Source organism: Typopeltis vanoorti, chromosome 11, assembly GCF_054136105.1.
Source record: "Typopeltis vanoorti isolate ZY-2024b chromosome 11, IOZ_Tvanoo_1.0, whole genome shotgun sequence".
In the NCBI taxonomy this organism is placed as follows: domain Eukaryota; kingdom Metazoa; phylum Arthropoda; class Arachnida; order Uropygi; family Thelyphonidae; genus Typopeltis; species Typopeltis vanoorti.
The window spans coordinates 131,258,353-131,275,048 of NC_143559.1; the positions used below are offsets into that span (position 1 = coordinate 131,258,353).

At 36.4% G+C, this 16,696-nt stretch overlaps 2 protein-coding genes across 2 annotated transcripts in view; one reads left to right on the forward strand and one right to left on the reverse strand.

Annotated features, from left to right (window-relative positions):
• clu (clustered mitochondria protein homolog) overlaps nucleotides 1–16,696 on the reverse strand; it is a 502,466-nt gene that overhangs the window by 470,875 nt on the left and 14,895 nt on the right. The gene's annotated exons all lie outside the window — the stretch shown is intronic.
• Nucleotides 10,168–15,117, forward strand: LOC150102048 (endoribonuclease Dicer-like). The gene has a single exon (XM_090400129.1). It carries the CDS (start codon nucleotides 10,200–10,202, stop codon nucleotides 14,871–14,873), a length of 4,674 nt encoding a protein of 1,557 aa, XP_090256255.1. The 5' UTR covers nucleotides 10,168–10,199; the 3' UTR covers nucleotides 14,874–15,117.

Sequence of the window (16,696 nt, forward strand, 5' to 3'; positions counted from 1 at the left end):
AATTCTCGTTTTGACCACATTTTTTTAAAATCTATCCCATCTAATCCCACAGCTGTATTTGCATTCAGATTCTGCAATCCTAAGTACTTCTAATTCATCAACCTCTGTTCTCATATCAGTCTACATTACCTCTGCCATAACAAATCTTTATTAAATATGCCAAGAAATGATATTCTAGGTTCCATCCTTTATTCAAGTGTAAGCAAACAAATGTTTGCACATGAAGTATCTTCATGACTGGGCTACCTGCATATAGAAGCTTAGGACTTCACATCAATTGCCTTAGTATCCCATAATGTAAAGCACACATCCTTTAAGAGGTATATAATGCAATGCATGGGGAAGGGCCACTACACCAGACCAGTATCGACCTTTACTGAGGTATGTTTAAATGCAGGAGTACCTCTCCAAAAACTCTGAGTAATCTACATGATCACTCTAAATCTCACTGTAAAGGATCAACTACTAAATTCATTACTTCTAACTTGAATCACTCCAGGACAGGAAACTCAGCAGTGGTTCCACCCAGTGACAAGCAAAAACCTGCCATTGAGTATAACCTCTCTATGCCTCATGAAGTAAGCAAAACCAATGGTTAGCATTAATAAATGTCATCAATGGGATCCAGACCCAGAAGAGATAAGGTTACTATTAACGTTACTGATAGGATGGGTGAAGCACTAGTGCTTTTCATATTTCCCTTTATCTATAATGAGAGTTGTTTATGAATGGGAAATTTGTGAGCAATTAAGCTCGCCCTCTGGGGGCAGTTGTGTTAGCTATGATCAGTTGAGAGAAGAATAGCCTTCATTCTTTTGTGTTCGCAGTAATCAGTCTCATTGTAATTGACAGCTTGTACGATCAGTGGGTTTAAATGTGAACTTGACTTCACGAAGAATTTTTCTGCAAGATCACGAAGAAAGGAGGAGATGTATGGAATGCCGGTTTCTCGGTGAATTTCTGATGAACCACAGTGCATCCAGGATCATCCTAAGGCATTTGTTTTTGATCCTCTGCAATTTCGAAATGTTTGATCTTGAAGTGCGACTCCATGCTGGTGAGGCATAGGTAATGACTGGACGTATTACCATCCAGTAAAGAAGCAATTTATTATGTAGATTCAATTTGCTTCAATTTGAGTAGAGCTGTGCTATTACTTTGGAAGATTTAAAGCCAATGAGATTGATGTGCTTGTTAGAAAGAAGTTTCTTATCCACTAATACCCCAAGATATTTGGTCTCTGATTGCCATGGGATCGTATGACCAGAGAGCAGGACGCGATCTTTATTGCAGACCTTTCTTCTTGAAAACAGCATGGCTGAGCTTTTGAGGGGGTTCACTTGAATCCTCCAGTTGGTGAACCAGTTTGCTAGCTCATTGATACTTCCTTGGAGTCTGGCGATTGCCAGGTGGGGGCTGAGCGATCTTGCTAGAATAGCGGTGTCGTCTGCATAAAGGGCTGTAGGGGTTGTTCTTGAATTGAGGAATATCTGCTATGTAAGTTGTGAAAAGTATTGTGGCCAGAAGAGAACCCTGAGGTACTCCCACCAGAATGTTGCGCCTTGATGACACAATTCCATTGAGATTTACTTGCATGTATCTTTCACTAACATATGAGTTTCACTAGTTTAATTGGGATATTGTTTTCAATTAGTTTGAAGATAAGGTCTTGATGCCAGACCTCATCAAAGGCCTTAGCAACATCCAAAAATACAGCAGCAGTGAGAAGGTGCCAGTTAAAATCATGGGTGATATGTTCTGTTAGTCGGTGAATTTGTTGTACTGAGTTGTGAGCTTTGCAAAACCCAAATTGCTCATTTGGGATTATTTTCTGTTTAGAGTTTGTTCACTGCTGATTGTAGTCTTGATAGGATGACCTTTTCTGTTACTTTGCCAAGATAGGGAAGAAGACTGATGGACCTGTAGCTTTGGGGAAGTTGTGGGTTATTACCAGGCTTTTTCAGAGGTATAATGTCCACGATTTTCCAATCTGTGGGAAAGTACTGGCATTGGTAATATTAACTAGATGAATTATGGCTTTCCGTGGGAGTAGCTTTATTATTCTATTGGTGCCGTCAGGGCTGGGAGCCTTTTTATTCTTCAGATGGGAAATGATATTTATTATTTCTGTTGGAGATGTGGGGGTGATGGTTTCTGAATTCCCCTTAGGCTGTCTTAATACATTTCTAACTTTACGATGAAGTTTGTAAATCAGATTGATATTTAAGTTTTCGTAAGATGGGCTGCATTGATTTTCCAGATTGTCAATTAGGGCTTCTACTTTTTCTTCATCCGAGTGTGCAATTCCAAGATTGGTGTTCAAAGGTACCAAGAGATTTTACAAATTTCCACGTGGAGTTATCTTCTGGGTTGATTTCCCTGAGTGTGGATTCCCATTTGGAATTCCTGTGCATCTGGAGGGCTTCTAGAACCTGTCTGTTCAGGTTGTTTTGTCCTGGGGCCCTAGTGTCGTGATATCGCTTTCTGGCAATTCTAGCCTTTATTTTTAACTGGATCCCAGAAGAGATAATGGACCTAATCAGGTCCATTATCTCTTCTGGGATCCAGTTGGGAGTGTGGAAGACAGTGGTTTGAGTGACCGATGCTATTGCTGTTATTGGTTTGCCTAGTTAAATAGCTTGGTCTATTTCTTCTTTTTTACGAATGACAGGGGGTGGACCGATGTGGACTGGGAGAACCTTAGAGAGCTTGTCCCATGGTAAGAAAGAATGATGGGATTATGTTCTGAGTTAAGCTCTTCTAATGTCTCCAGCTGGTATTGATATTTGATGTTTCTGAGGATAACTATGTCTAATACATCAGAACTTACTGATGGGCTGTAATGGGTCCAGTTACTACTGATGAGTTGAGTGACATGTAGTTGATTAAGGTACACCTTTGGAGTTGATTGACGAACTGAACCAGGCTGTATGTTTGGAGTTTAGGTCTCCTGCTATAATTATGGAATCCGTAGAGCAGAGGATGGAGTCCAAGCCTGCTGTCAATAGTGGAATGCTGGGAGAATTGTACGCTGTGTAGATTTTGAGTTTGCCTGCATTATTAGTGTGCACCTCCACACCTGTCACCTCAAGGTTTATAGTTTGGGGTCTGGTCAACGAGTTGTGGCTCAAATAATTTTTAATAAAAATAGCTGTGCCGCCTCCACTAGAGTTAAGTCTGTCTGTCCTATATAAAATATAACCTCTTAGTTTTGGATTGTTTGGTCTGAGGTGGGATTCACTGATCAAGATTATGTTGGATTGTATCTTTTTGCGAATTCTTGCAGCTCGAGAATTTTATTTGTTAAGCAATTGGCATTACATGCTGTTATCATGAGGGAATTGGGTTTAAATTTTTTAAACATTATAGAGAGCTGTTAATATGGATTGGGTTTCTAAATAGAATCTCTTTCTGGAAGATGGTGAGGTGCTTGCTTTGCTGAATTCATGCAGCATTGTTGCAAGTGACGAGGTTAAAGATTAGAGCTTGTTTGCTTTTGCAATGAAGGAGTCTGGGTTCTTACTGCTTCCGCATATGATTTGGACAAGGATGAAGGTTGAGTGCCTTCCTGTGCTGCCGAATGTGAGGTATTATGATCTGGAGGAGGACCTGTTTGGTTGTTTGTCTCATTGCTTGGAGGAGCATGGTTCGTTCTTGTTGATCCACAGTTTTTTGGATGGAAAAGGCATCCCTTGTAATTAGCAGGATATGGTCCTCTATAACTGGCACAGCAGGCAGGCGTGGATCTGGGCTTGGTGCAAGAGTTAGTTTGGTGACCCTCACTGCCCTGCCGATGCCTTCTTCCTTAGAGGTTCGGTTGCAATTTTAAGCTTACAAATGTCAGTAACTTCATAGATTCTATTTTTGCGTATTGGAGATTTCGACCAACACCAGTGGCATTGGTGTTTTATCTGACCTCAGCATCCTACTGACTTTGATCGGGGTCAATCCTTGATTGATGAGGTCAGCTGTGATGACCTCAGCCACTCCTCTTAGAACAACTTTTAAGTTCTTCTCGCTTGCTTGCGCAAAAGGTGTGGAAGGACAATTTAGTTGTATAGCATTTTCGCCATCATGCGATAATCTTTGACAGTGGTAGGATGAATCTTTACACCCTCTTCAGTATTTCTTGCCCAGGAGAAATTGATATTTTGTTCCCCTAGAGACCTTGAGACTGAGGTCCATTTATCTTTATCCTGAAGGATAACTGGAGGGACTTTTTCTTTTCTATCTTGGGTGACCTGATTTTCATGAGTTATTACATCATCTTACATTCCATCTTCTGCATCTTTTATTAGATTGTTCCTCCTGAGAACAATCAAACTGTCGGGGAGTCTTTGTAGGTGGAACAGGTGTAATGTTCTCTTCGATGTCTAAATCATCGTCTTTGGGGTCATTTACTTGAGTGAAGAGATTCAAGCAACCAGAATAATCCGTTTCAAATTTCTTTAGAATGAATTTGAGAATCTTTGAATCTTTGTTTAAATGTTGAATGGCGTCCTTGATATATTTTACATTCTCCATCCTTGTGTACAATGAAGGAATATTCCGATATCTTATTCCTGACGACCTAGGAGGGTCTATTGACAAATCCCTTAGACTCATGCAAGAGTCTACCAGCTAAGCAATGCGTAATCACAAAAATAGTCAAAAGGAAGAAAGCTTACCTCTAAATATATCATTCGGTAGTCCCAACAATATCACACTAATCAAAAAACAGGAGACCACTCAATCAATTCATCTTCAGTACATTCCCATTCTAATCCATCTTCAACCTTTTCGATTAATTCAGAGATAAGGTTGAAATAATGCAGAAGTCCCATATTATCCATATACAAGTAGCATAAAGATGTCACCCCTTATTATTAAAACACTCTGGATTAGAGATAGATGTTGAAATTTTCTTTCATTGGTTATACCATAAATTAAAGATGCCAAGAAATTACATTCCTGGTTTAATCCTTTATTCAAGTGTAAGCAACCAATGTTTGCACGTGAAGTATCTTTATGACTGGGCTACTTGTATATAGAGACTTCACGTCGATTGCCTTATCTTCTCTGATCCAGAGTAAGCATGACACCTTTAGACTACTTGTATATGGATAATATATTATTTCTACATTACTTTAACCCTGGCATCTCTTCTGGTTCCCACTGATAAAACCTCAATAAAGATCGAAAGTGGGTAGTGGCTCTTCCCATAATACATGTCATTATTAGATACTAAGGCAACTGATATGAAGTCATTAGCCTTTATATACAAATAGCCCAGTTGTGAAGTTACTTCATGTGGCTTTCAGTTGGATAAAGAATTAAACTAAGAATATAATTTCTTGGCATCTTTAATTTATAGTATATAACCAAGTGAAAAAAATCTTTCAACAAGCTCAATTTTAATGGCAGGTTTTTGATTGTCAATGGGTGGAACCATCACTGACTTTCCTCCTGCAATCATTAAAGTTATTCTTCCTCCTACTGCCACATAGCAAAAAAACTCTGAAATTTGCTTTCACCTCTTTGACTAAATTTCTTTTCATAATCTGATTTTGCCTTCCTTATCATGCTGCTCTGATCCTTGTACCGTTCAAGGTAGCAAGCAGGTCACCTTTCTCTTTATATACCCTCCATTTTTTGCAACTCATTTAATGATACTACTAATGCATCTAACATCTACCTGATTTAGCTTCCTGACCTTGAGTATACAATGTGATATTGCTTCCTCCAGATATCCCTTAACTATCTGCCATGCAGAACTTTATGCTATAGTGCTACCTCCTAAGTGTATCAGAATCACCTGCCTAATAGCATCTTATACATATATCCTTTCTAATCGGGAATTTTCACGTCATGGCACCTACCAAATCAAGATGACATGGTCACTTTCCCCAATTAGAGGCAGTGTAACTATCTTAGTTATGGACAGGTCTTCTGACCCTATAACAAGAGCCAACACTCTCACCCCGGGTCTCGTCCATCACATTCTGCTTCAAGTAATTCTTGCTCAGTAAGCGTATAAATTCCATTTTCTTCCTGCATTTGATCTTTCCTCCTTCCAATCTATGTCTCCGAATTGCTGACATCAGCAATAAAGTCAATAAATAATTATTTACTTATCAGTCTGTGTTCTAACGTACACCGTCAAATTTAATCAGCACACCTATGTTTACTCGACTTGCATTCATTGTACTAATCTGCTGACACATATCTTCCACATCATCCCTGGTGTATAGCAGCAACCAAATTTATAGTTTGTCCTACTGGCCTCAATCTCACACCAGATTGACTCAAAAGAACTTCCATCTGCCTAACTGACTCCCACTCTTGGCTACAATTCATTTGTTATAATTAGCAGTATCGCATCCCCTGTTCTGTCTACTTTATCCTCTCTGAAAACACTAAATTCATCACATACTATCCCTATATGTATGTTATCTGAGGTTAGCCAAGTCTCACTAATGCCTAATAGTATAACTTTTGGTGAGATTGCACTAACAAGTGTCGAAAACTCTTCCCTCTTATTTCTGGTGCTACTAGCATTAGTATATATTGCATATCCCCTTAGGCCCTCAACCACCTTTACATTCTGAATTGACTATCCCATTCGATATTGTTTGTTGCCTGGAAAACTAGAATTTGCATTCCCCCCCCCCACGCATTCACTCACTTCATGGGTGCCTTCTCACACACACTCATCTGCATCCTCCTTAAGTTCTTTAGTTTTCCTGACTTTGCACTTCTACACTCTTAGTGAATAAAGCTCTCTCCAGACACCTAACTCTGAAGCCATTTAAGTGCAATCTATCAGCATTGTACAAATCTTTCCATCCATCAAACTTAGGCCATAAGTCCATAAACTCTACATCATTCCTTTTGCACAACCTGCATGTTGATTCATTAGCTATTATTGCTCTTCTCCTCAGTTGTCTCTATCATAGCATGGCAGTTGTTTCTTCCAAACTCTTAATTAAACAAAGTAATATTTGAGAATCAAGGACTCATGAAGGGAGCCCATACATCACCTGCACCAGATGTCATATTTTATCCTAAACTTGTACACAGCAGATGCCCTACTGTGTACGCTACATCAACAGGAAGCCGTCCCTCTCAAGTCACTGCTCTGTGACAAAAATATCCACCTTTATATATTTTACACAATCCAAAGTTTCTGCATTGTGTATATATATATATAAAGACAATCACAAACATTCACAACTACAGTGGTATTCAAACTCTAAGCCTGCTGTTGGAGAGCAGATACACTAACCATTTAACCAACCAGGCCAGCAAATTATTATTTTACATTACTTTTATGTCTATGAGTATGAAAGACCACAGAAAGCAAGTAGTATACTGTTTCTGATATTAGAGGAAGTGTAATGCCTTGTTTTTGGAGGAGATAGAGGAAAAAGAATAATACCAGTTCAATATGAAGGATGTTCTCTTGAAGTGAACTGTTGTTTAATCATGGCTTCGATAATGGGATAGGAATTCTAAAGACAAATTCTAAATGAATGTCCCTTAATTCTTGTAACAGTAATTTTAGTAACTCACTCAGAGCAAGAGGTTAGGCTGGGAGAGTAGAAGTAGTAGTTTGTCAATGGCAGGGAAGAGTAAAAACTTTTGTAGGTCATCCCATTCCCCTCTTATGATATATTAGTGCTGAAAGACATGGAAGTTAAGAATAACTGAGTGGGGGATCTTCTGTGGAAAAGGAAACATGACAAGATTGTGGCCTTAGTTAATTACTAACAGGAAAGGTAATCTTATTTGGTATACTCAGAAAGAGAACTACTTAAGAAATTATCAACATGTTAGAAGAACGCGGAGGGGCATCTGTTATTCTGAATATTTGAAAGACCATTTGCATTAGAAAATAATTCTTTACAGCAAATACTTTTAGCTTGGTCATTTGAACAGAAAATGGGAAGCAGATGGCATTATGAATATCGAAGTCACCCAGGAAGACAAGGTTGGGACAGACCGTAGATATAAGCTTCAGAGACAAAGTTGAAGAGGTCAGGGTAAATTCAAGTGAGGACAGATGAATGTTAGCACAATGGATTGCACATGTGCTGCCCTTTAGGCAGAAAGCAGTATGCAGAGTGCAGGTAGCAATTATTGGGATTGATATTTCAGTCAGAAATAGAAGGTAACACCTGAAAGCGTTGATGCAGTTCCTTTGTATTTGTATTTATGCTGTGAATACTGGTGAAATAGTCGTGGAAGTTTTTTTTTTTTTTTTTGTGCCATAATTTTTGAGGGAGTATGTTTATTTTTAAACACAGCAACTATGATTGTTAGAATCCAGTTTATAGTTCATTTTGCTTTTGCTGTAATTCCAAAAAAGGAAAACTGTACCTGCTCTACACTCAAGGTTACAAGTTTGAATTGCACCACAGACATGGATGTTTGCAACTATTCTTAGGTGGGCAATAAATGTTGTCACCCTGTGTGAGGCTGCTGCCTTATTTATTGGAGATGAAGTGGCTTGAAATCATGAGAGTGCTGCAACTTTCGAAATATACATACACATTGCAAGTACAGTGTGTATTTGGATAAAATATCAAAATTATGGTAAAAATTAAAAAAAAAATTAAACATGAAAAAATATTGTTTATTATCGATAAAATTATACAGTTTGGTATAATTCAAAATTACTTAAAAATAAAATCCATTATCATAACCCCAATAATGTTCTAAAATAAAAACTATAACAAATGTTACGTCTTTAATTGTAATGTCCAAATATTTAACGAGATGGAGTAAACACTATAAGCACTACGAACACTACTACTGGCCTAAACTGCATATAAACAACAGTGGAACTGCGCGACGGACAGTGCCCCATAACGCTAATAGCTCGTCATCTCACTATGACGTGTATATACTTGCGTGCGTAGCAATATGACACGGTGGTAAACATATTAAAAATAAAATGGGATGGCCGATGCGATAGGCATAATGAAGCATACTCATCGCCACATAAAAGACATCGATCTTTCAAAAGAAAGGTGCATTTTATTATAACGAGCCGCTAGTGTCCTTCGCCCTCCTAAGTGCTACAAGATGGATTTTTATTATTTTTTATACAAAATAAGAGAATTGTATCGGATTGTTGATGATAAAATTAAATATTACAAGCAAATATAAATAAATATATTTATAGCCAGCAAAGGTTGGTCGAGCCTCTACTACTACTAATGGCTCAGTTAAGTAAGTTTGAGCGCGGTTAGTAGGTGGATGAGGCCCAATCGTTCGATGCTGTTGGCACACTCTCCCTCGATGAGTCTTTGGACTCCCTGAAGGTGTCAAATAATAATAATAATAATAATAAATCGAGAAAAATCGGGAGTGCAGCAGTTCCCAGTACCTATGCACGAGCCACCCCTGCTTGAAACAGTTCCATGTTTGGTCTCTGGACAGGGTTTGCAGATTATATATCACACACACACACACAACTGCTAAAAACGGGGGGGGGGGGGGGGGGAATATCCGTGGCCCACCTGCAGATATTCTATAGTATAAAATATACTACAGATTTGCAAATAACCTTTCGCGGGTGTGAGACACGAAAAAACACTTATAGATTGGTTTTTTTTTTTTTTTCTTGTGGAGAATTCAGTAAAATACATTTCAGAAAAAAGTTCAGTACTGTATCTGAAATTTGGATTTTCTTATCGCAGAGGGATAGATACACGATATTGGGTATAATTCCCTGTGATAAAAAAAAAGAAATCTATTTGTTTAAAAACTATTATAAACAGTGTTTTATCCAGAGCTGGGACTAAATCAAATATTGGCTCATTATAATAAAATGCACCTTTCTTTTGAAAGATCGACGTTTTTATGTGGCGATGAGTATGCTTCATTACGCCTACTGCATCGGCCCTCGCATTTTATTTTTAATTGAGTGATATATTAGTACGAAAGTGTTAGTTTCAAAATTTCCAGAGTCCTGTTCTTTTTTTCAATGATACCAAATATATTTATGCCCAAAATAATATAACATTGTGGCCTTTCGTTATACCTTCAATCGCGTTGAATGGGAAGTGATCACCAATCGCTGGTCGACGACTGGTGCGCATGCCCAATTGTATCATTTTAGTTTCGGTTTGTATTTACACGTCATGATTACTACGATGTATAATTCTTTCTAAAACTAAACGATGTTCTCTGTTTTATCGTAATCGTGGTTTATAATGGCAACAGCTGCAGAAAAAGTTTATAATGATCCTTATGAAGAGGACTATTTGGACTGGATTCCATCATTTACACCTCATGATTATCAACTGGAGCTCTTAGAAGAGGCAATTAAAGGTAATACTGTGATTCGTCTAGACACGGGCACTGGTAAAACTTACATCGCTGTTATGCTAATAAGACAAACTTGTGCAGAATTAGAAGTTCCATTAGAAGATGGCGGGAAAAAAACTTTTTTTATTGTTCCTACTGTTCCACTTGTTGAACAGCAAAGAAATGTTCTTGAAAAGCATACTCATTTAAAAGTAAAAGGTATTATTGGTGAAATGTGTGTTAAATGGAAAATGGAGGACTGGGAAAAAGTATTCAAGAAATGGCAAGTTCTAGTAATGACAGCTGAAATATGTCGGCAGATATTACATCACGGTTTTTTATCATTATCTCAGATTAAGCTGTTAGTGTTTGATGAGTGCCACTGGGCCATTAAAAGACATCCATACACAGAAATAATGAAATGTTTTGATACTTGTCCTGAAGAAAAACAGCCATTAATTTTAGGCCTAACTGCATCATTACTGACTGGTAAGTGCAAAGCGACGGGCCTTGAACAAAAAATTAAACAGCTAGAAGAAACACTGAGATCACGTGTTATTATTTCAAGGACTGGTATATCAAAAAAATATGGAACAAATCCATATATGATATTAGTTTACTATAAATCATATAATCCTGACAAACAATTATTAAGGATTATCACAGACTTAGCAAAAAATACGAAAAATGTGAATATGCTTAAAAAATCCTACTTTAACCAAGAAGTTAACGTCGAACATTTTAATTACAATGAGTTAAATGCGTATTTAGCTAATCCAAAAACATATTTTAAAACTTTGAGCACTATCTTAAAAACGTTGGGTCCATGTTGTGCAAAATTTGCAATAAAAAAGTTTCTGCAAGAAACTGACAATATGCTACCACAGGAAGCCAAAACAGGGATTAAGTTTTATTTAAATAAACTACATGATAGTTTAAGTAAACTTTATGAAACCTTGGGAAAAAATCTACATAGAAAAAATGAATTAGATCAGTTGCTAAAAAATGCACCTCATAAACTTCTGAAATTATTAGAAATTTTGAAATGTGCTTATAGGAAATACACAGATTTATCAATGGCATTCCCTGAAGAACAGTCTCGTTCTCTATGTGCTTTAATTTTTGTTCAAAAGCGCATTACTGCATATGTACTAAATATGTGGTTACGTGAAATTAGTAAATATTACCCAGATTATAATTTCATTAAATCAGAATATGTTGTTGGCTATGGTCAGAGTGGAAAACAAAATAATGGCTGCACAATGAAAATGAACATGCAAAGAAAGATTATAGAAAATTTCTGTAATTTACAATGCAATATAGTAGTATCAACATCAGTTTTAGAAGAGGGCTTGGACATCCGGCAGTGTAATTTAGTGGTACGATTTGATTTTCCTAAAGAATTTCGATCCTACATTCAGTCAAAAGGTAGAGCCAGAGCTGTTAATTCTTCATATATCCTTATGGCTGACTGTACTGAAAAAACAAAAATAACTGCAGATATGTATAACTATCTTTGTATAGAGGAAATGTTAAAAATAAGATGTCAGAACAGAATAATGCCAACCAAAGAAGAAATTGAAACTTGCCTGACAGCTGACACATACCTACCACCATATATGCCAGTTAAGGGTGAAGGCAAACCACGCATAACTATTACCTCGGCATTATCTCTGATATATCGATACTGTTCAAAACTACCTTCAGACATGTCAACAATATTAATGCCAAGATGGAATGTGGAAACCATAAATGATGTAAATCTATTATTTCAGTGTACCCTTTGGTTACCAATTAATTCTCCTTTAAGGACACCTATTAAGGGTGAACCAATGCCTCAAAAGAAACTAGCTAAAATGGCTGCTTCATTAAGGGCATGTGAAATGCTACATCAAATAGGAGAACTGGATGAACATTTGCAGCCAGTTGGATTCCAAGTTAGCAATATTGAGAGAGAACTACTTGGTGAATATGAAGAAACCAAACCATCTGATCACCAACAGCCTGGTAAAAACCAAAGGATACAGAGATATGATAAAATGACAGCAAAGGTTCTAAGATGTAGTTTACCATGTACAGAAATTCCATGCTTCATGTATATACTTGATATGCAATTAACTTCTGCAATTTCCCATGATTTAAAGAAGCAAAAATTATTTGATCCTTCACTAGTTTCCTGTGGATTTGGAATTTTGCTCACCAAAGAAATTCCCCCAATTTGTGGTTTTCCAATATTTACCAGATCTGGCACAGTCAGAGCTGAGCTCACACATGCCAAATCTGACATATATCTTTCAAGTGAACAAATACAGAAACTCTGTCAGTTTCATGCCTTCATATTTTCTAATGTTCTCTTTCTTGAAAATGAATCTAAAATGATTAATTTTTCAAACAAGGAAAATTCATATATTATTGTTCCCATAAATCAAGATGTCATTAAAAGATGCTATGTTATAGACTGGGATTTAATATGTCTCTTAGAGAGTTCCAAATATGATTTGAAGTCAGCTGCAAATGAACTCAAGTCAAATCATGAAAATTATGAATGTTTTTCTGATGCTGTTGTTAAGCGTTCATATAGTACCAAACTTGATGAAGATATCTATTATTTTGTAACAGAGATATGCTATACAAAGAATCCTTGCAGTGAATTAAATGAAATCAAAAGTGAAACATATAAAGATTTCTATTTAACAAAATATGATATTACCATTAAAAACAACAATCAGCCACTCCTAAAAGTGAGACGAATACCTACCATGAACATGATAAAACCTTGGTTTGATATAACCAAACAAGGAATGCACAAGGAAATAAGCAAAACTATTCAACAGAGATTAACTTTTCAAGAGTATTTTGTTCCAGAATTATGTCTTATTCATCCTTTACCAGCTACGCTTTGGAAAAAGGCTCTATGTATACCTTCTCTTCTATATCGCATTCATTCCTTTCTTTTAGCTGATGAGCTGAGAAAAAGTGTTGCCCTTGATGAAGAAGTTGGTATACCAAATTTACCACGTGATTTCAAGTGGCCTGATTTTAATTTTAATATATCTGATAGCTTGATGAAGTATACTCTGGATGGTGAATATAATATCGCCTCTAATAATTTATCTGTAAATCAAAATGTACATGACTGCAATTCAAGACTCGAAAACATGTCATTTGAAATGCACCCAGATCTTTGTGATCATCATGGACCACATCCAGGACTCATTCTTCAGGCTTTAACTACATGTGGCGCAGATGATTCTATGAACATGGAACGTCTAGAGACATTAGGTGATTCCTTTTTAAAATATGCTATATCATCATTTTTATTCAATACACAGCAGAATCTGGATGAGGGAAAGTTGACCTTTCTTAGATCCAAATTAGTTAAAAATAGCTATCTCTTCCATTTAGGAAGAAGAAAAGGCCTTTCAGGAAAGATTATTTCTGTTCGCTTTGATGCTTCATGTAACTGGCTACCTCCCTGCTTTGCTCTTCTTGAAGAGCAAATGGATTATCATTGTGAAGACAGTTATAGTAATGATGAAAATTTTGACGATAAGATAAACATCTTTACTAAAAATAAACTGTCTGATAAAAATATTGCTGATAGCGTGGAAGCACTTATAGGGGTTTATCTTTTATCTTGTGGCCAATATGGTGCTTTACGCTTTATGTCATGGCTTGGTTTTAAGATTTTTCCTGAAGTGCACAAAAATGGACAGAATCTCATATTAGACTGGTTGCATGCACCTAGTTCATCGGTTATAAATCATGTGGCCAATCTGCAAGATCATTTGCATGCTATGCTTCCAGGCTTGGAAAACTTTGAAAGAAGTATTGGCTACTTTTTCAAAGACAAATTCTTTTTATTAGAAGCATTTACTCACACATCATACTATATGAATGAAATTACTCATTGTTATCAAAGGCTGGAATTTTTAGGAGATGCAGTCTTAGATTTTCTCATAACAAAGTGCTTATATGAAGACCCGAAAGGGCATTCTCCTGGTGAACTGACAGATTTGCGTTCAGCTTTGGTGAACAATGCATATTTTGCATCATTAGCAATCAAATATGGCTTTAATAAGTACCTACTCTTCTCTTCTACATTATTCAATGTAATACATAAATATATACTACTTACAGGAGACTCAGTCAAATACCAACATTTTGAGCAATATGGATATTATTTAGAAGAAGATGAATGTGAAGACATAGATGAAGTTGAAGTGCCTAAAGCTTTGGGTGATGTATTTGAATCTGTAGCAGGTGCTATTTATTTAGACAGTGGTATGTCATTGGATGCAGTTTGGAAAGTTTATTATCCTATGATGAAATCAGGAATTGATCATCTCAGAATTCACGTGCCAAAATCTCCTGTACGAGAAATATTTGAGTGTATGCCTAAAGCTTTTTTTGAAGATCCAACAGTTTCAGCATCAAGAATTAAAATAAATTTGTGCATTATGTTTAAAAATGTGGAGAAAAAATTTAATGGTATAGGAAGAAATTCTAAAATTGCCAAGAAATCTGCAGCTAAACGTGCTTTAAAATACATTAAGAAGTACCAAAAAAAAGCTGAATAAAAGAATGGATTAAACTAAACATATTTGGTCATTTATATAATTAAAATACAAACTTATTTATTACTGACCATTACAAAAAACAAACTACATATTAGAGCCTACCAGTTTCGCCAGCAAACTGTCTGGCTTTTTCAAGGCGTTTACGGAGACAATGTAATGGTCAACAGAAGAATGGATTGTTTGGTTATTTAATATACCATATGTTGTATGTTACTGTTTTGGGAATAAAATATTTTAAATTTTTAGAGAATTGATTTATGTATTTTTTATATATCAGTCCCACGTGGAAAGTTGAAAAAAAAAAAAAAAAAAAAAATTTTTTTAAACAGAACTTGATCTGAGAGAAATACTTTGACCAGATATCTGAATTTATAATTTCAAATATCAATCTAAGAAACTAAATTGTATGATAACATTGGTGATGTTATCATACAAATGATAACATCACCAATGCTGATGATGCTTATATGGCATCCTTACATTATGGCTTGAATAAACTTATGCTCTGAGCAGAAAATGAATTCCAGTTTAGTGTTGCCAAGTGCAGGGTTACATGTTCTGGATTGAAAGACAGACTATACTGATAAGACTTCATTGAAAGAAAAAAACAAGGTGAAATTAGTGGATGGGAGAGAGAGAGAGACAAGTTGCAAACAATAATTAAAGAAATAATAAGGCTGCAATTCCTAAGGTCTTGATATAACCACATTCACTACTGTGCTGCTCAGAAGTGGTGAATCCACTTCTGACACTTAAGTGGTAGACAATTTCATTGGGTATAAAATAAAGCTATGTTTGGTCTCTAAAATCATGATTCCTGTAGCAAGACTACTACAAATTTTCATTCTTTCATGAGTGAGGGGAAATTTTAATAAAGGAAAGAGGGCAAGTTCATCTGTGTATGTTGTGCTGTTTACTGTTATTAACACCCCTTTTCATGGTGTCACACTCAATAATCCATACAATGCCTGATTAAAGCCTTATACAATGGAACATGGAACCAGAATCTCTCTATTTCTACAAGTTAAGGTTCTCTGCATCATTGCCATAATCTGATGTCTTCACAACTTGTGCAATGTGACCTCTGAACTTCAGTTCCTTATGTACCACAAATTTTATCTCCTCAACTTCCTCCAAAATTTCCCCACTAAGTGTATACTTTGCATCTCATTGTTACCTACCAAATTTCAGAACCTTACACTTTGCAACACTGAAATGACAGTTCTGTACTGTTGCCCACTCATACAATCTATTCAAGTTCTCCTGCAAGGCCACAATATCTGCTCGATTCCTCATCACTCTCCCCAGTTTTGCATCATCTGAAAACAATTGTATATTACCAGTTAAGCCTATCCCAATATCATTAGTATACAAATTAAATAACAGTAATTTCAAAACGGAGCTCTGTGGCAAACCACTAGTGACTCCTCTTTCAAGATAGTTCCCCCACTCCCCAACAAAACTTGCAGATACCTATTTGATAGCCAGTCACCTATCCAACTCAATCCAATCCCATCTGCTTCAGTTTAGTGAATACATTAATAAAGTTTTAAATTAATCAAAATCAGTAATAGTTGTTTGCTGTGTTTTGTTCTGTTTCCAAATTAGATCTCTGGTTTTTGTCTCCTTCACATTCATGGACATAATTAACATATACCATAATTAACTAAGGATTCAGCCCTTCCTTGAGGATATAGGTAAAGCATTCTGCAAACCAGTTGCAAGATAACAAATCTAATGTTAATGATCCAAGAGCTTCCTGACCTGCTGGTAAATAATCCCACTACCACTTAACTTTGCCAAACTGGACCTAGAAGGAGCAT

Coding starts and splice junctions, on each gene's coding strand:
- LOC150102048 (XM_090400129.1), top strand. CDS start 10,200: ATGGCAACAGCTGCAGAAAAAGTTTATAATGATCCTTATGAAGAGGAC.